This window comes from Austrofundulus limnaeus, unplaced genomic scaffold (assembly GCF_001266775.1).
Source record: "Austrofundulus limnaeus strain Quisiro unplaced genomic scaffold, Austrofundulus_limnaeus-1.0 Scaffold164, whole genome shotgun sequence".
Classification (NCBI taxonomy): Eukaryota; Metazoa; Chordata; class Actinopteri; order Cyprinodontiformes; family Rivulidae; genus Austrofundulus; species Austrofundulus limnaeus.
In genome coordinates this window covers 882533-885415 of record NW_013952566.1, presented here as the reverse complement: position 1 = coordinate 885415, position 2883 = coordinate 882533, and the positions used below count along the sequence as shown (strand labels likewise).

At 37.4% G+C, this 2883-nt stretch overlaps 1 protein-coding gene across 1 annotated transcript in view; it reads left to right on the top strand.

The window, feature by feature from the left end:
- LOC106523706 (uncharacterized) overlaps positions 1-1605 on the top strand; it is a gene marked incomplete in the record, with an annotated part of 9159 nt that extends 7554 nt beyond the window's left edge. The window contains 2 exon segments of the mRNA XM_014017230.1: positions 1126-1226; positions 1402-1605. Coding sequence (XP_013872684.1) covers positions 1126-1226; positions 1402-1476 — 176 coding nt within the window.
- Positions 1606-2883: the final 1278 nt, after the last annotated feature.

Sequence of the window (2883 nt, the reverse complement as noted above, 5' to 3'; positions counted from 1 at the left end):
GGCTACAGTATTATGTTTATTTTTTAATTATTATTTTTTATTTTAATGGTTAAACCAGAGACTAGGTTATCTGGGACTTTCTGATCGAAATGCAGATCATGGCTCATTGTTTCCACTTTCCACTTTAGAAACAACCAAAGTCTCATAATGGATATGTTTGTTTTATATAGCAATATGATTCATTGAGAGWTGATGATCTTAYCGTGAACAAAACTGCTTCAATATTCCAAGTTATGCAGAAAGGCGTTTGAGTGCAACCATCACCATTCTTTAGCCTCCAGAAACTCTTCTTCTGTTGTGACTTCAGTTATTTCCAKTATTTTGAAACATTAAAACAACCGTATGTTTTATTTTGGATTTTGATAGATGAACAGAAAGACAAAAACACAAGATGTTTTTTTTTTATTTTGAAACAGATTCTTCAGATATCCTTCACATGGTTAACTTATTTTCTTAAACAAACACAAAGCTGCAGGGCCACCTTATCACACATATTTTAATATTATAATAAATCAATTTGTTTATTCCTCCAAGCTGGACGTCACACTTCAATATCATCATCTGTTCAGTATCGTTACTGAGGTTTTTTTTTTTCATGTTTTTTTCTCACTTTCACCACGTCACTCCAAGGTACAGAGGTGCTACAAATGTAGAATGTTTTAGCACCCACCCACCCCACCCCCGCACGCCTTTGTGTGTCTTCTGAACAAACAGAGGTGGGGAGAGGACTACTAAAGCAAACCCAGGTCAAAACAAAGTATAATTTCTAATAGAAAAGTATGAAACCGATAACGCAACCCTGTGGTACACCTCAAATCTTGTGTTTTCCACCAGATAACCTTTGTCACAGTCAGGCATCAGCAGGAAATACAAAATGATTTCCTGCTGCTGTTTCTGTTGCTTTCTGAAACCAATACTTCAGGGCCTCAAGGTCGTGACTAAAACCTTAACCATCACCTGAAAGTGGTGGGAAGCACGAAGCACAAAAGATTAGCAGTAACAAAAATAAGTACTGGTTTTTAAAAGGGACAAACGGACCTGTCAGCATCGAAGTTAAAGTTCAGGACCTTAATGAGATTTTTGTCAAACAGTAATAACAGTTTGTGTGTTTGTTGTGTGATTCAGGACAAGCAGCTAGGGTGATCTACGAGGTTCCCCACATGGACTCTGTTGAGGCTGACATGGACAAACACAGCACMTCGTCCTCCAGAGGCTCCACTCAGTGGGTGAGTGGGAGACGCATTTAGTCCCGACAAAATAAAATGAAATTAAAGAGCTTTGATGGTTTTAGGGCTTCATTCTTTGTTATTTTTCATCAGACTGAACTATTAGGCACCAACACCTGCAATGTGTTGATAAAGTGTGCTTTCAATAACTGCTTGTTTTTATATATTTCTTTAGTGCCAGGTGCAATTGTACGACTCCTTGGACTACTTTGAGCGAGTGGAGACCAACCACGGTACCAGGAAGGAATGAGGATCTGCTCCAGCGTTTGAACTTGTTCATTGTGTACAAAATGTGCATTTCTTTATCGTCATTATCKGAATCAAACTCATGTGTGTGTAAATATTTTGTATTTTCATATAAACTGTATCTTTCTCGTCATCATGGCTAGTTCATTTATTTAAGTGAGTGGATGGACTTGTTTTTTTTTCCAGGTCAAATGTTTCAGATTTTGCTCTGACCTAACCCGACATCCTGCAGTGGTCCTCGACACTGAGGCTCAGTAGCGCTGCAGCTGCGGTGCACGTTTCGCAGCACCAGATTACATAGAGACCATGAATGGAAAGTGTGGTGTCTCAGCTCTGCTGCATAATAGGTCAATGACAGGAAGTGGAAAGAGCGCCTGTGACGGTCAAAGTCTCGCTGTGTGTCTTTAGTGTACGCAAAACCAAGACACCTCAAATGTTGAGCTGAGGCCAAGTTTTACTGAYGTTGTCACCAAACCTGTCAGCACTGGCAATCTTAATACTGATTGTTTGCTCTCTTTCTGGAATTTCCACTAACATTGCTGGTAAAAAAAAAAAAACACTAGTACTAGTACTATTACTAGTACTGTAAGCAGAAAGCCAGGGGAAATTTTAACAGCTGGGAAAGGAACACATCTGTACAACAATACTGTAGTAACAATGATTGTCTCTTTCTATGCTGCTTCCTATACATGAATCAATCAAGTAAATCATCTTTAGCTTGAAGTTGTTTTTATGCACGTTTCCAAAAGCTTTCAAATGAAGCTGCTACAGTATCTGTGCAGTGAAAAAAATTTACAGATTCCTTCTTTCTTCCTTATTTTAATCTCATTTAAATGTTTCAGACCAGCACACACATTTTAATATCAAACACAGTCTGAACAAATCCATACTGCAGTTTTTAAATGATGATTTCATTTACTCAGGGAAAAAAGTGATCCAAACCCAACAAAACAAAAATGAATAAATAAAATTAATATAAAATTCATCCAGTGTTTCATAATATATTTTACCAACGGCAGACAAATGCACCAAACACAAAYGCCTGTCTCTCTACAGAAAGTGATAAAACTTCACACAAATGATTAAAAACAAGGCTAATAAGACAGTACTGGATGTTAAAATGAGGACATGAGAGTCGGAGGAGGGTTGTTTTATGATCAGATGCTGCTAATGAGGGGATGACAAAAGCAGCAGAAGCTGAGGAGTGGCCTCGCCCACACACACAACCACAAGTGGAAACACTGCAACTGTGATGAGAAATAATGAAAAAAATATATTTTTGTACTTTCTTTTAGCTCTTTGATAAAAGAGCAAACATACAGGTGCTGGTCATAAAATTAGAATATCATGAAAAAGTAGATTTATTTCAGTAATTCCATTTAAAAAGTGAAACTTGTATATTGTATTCATA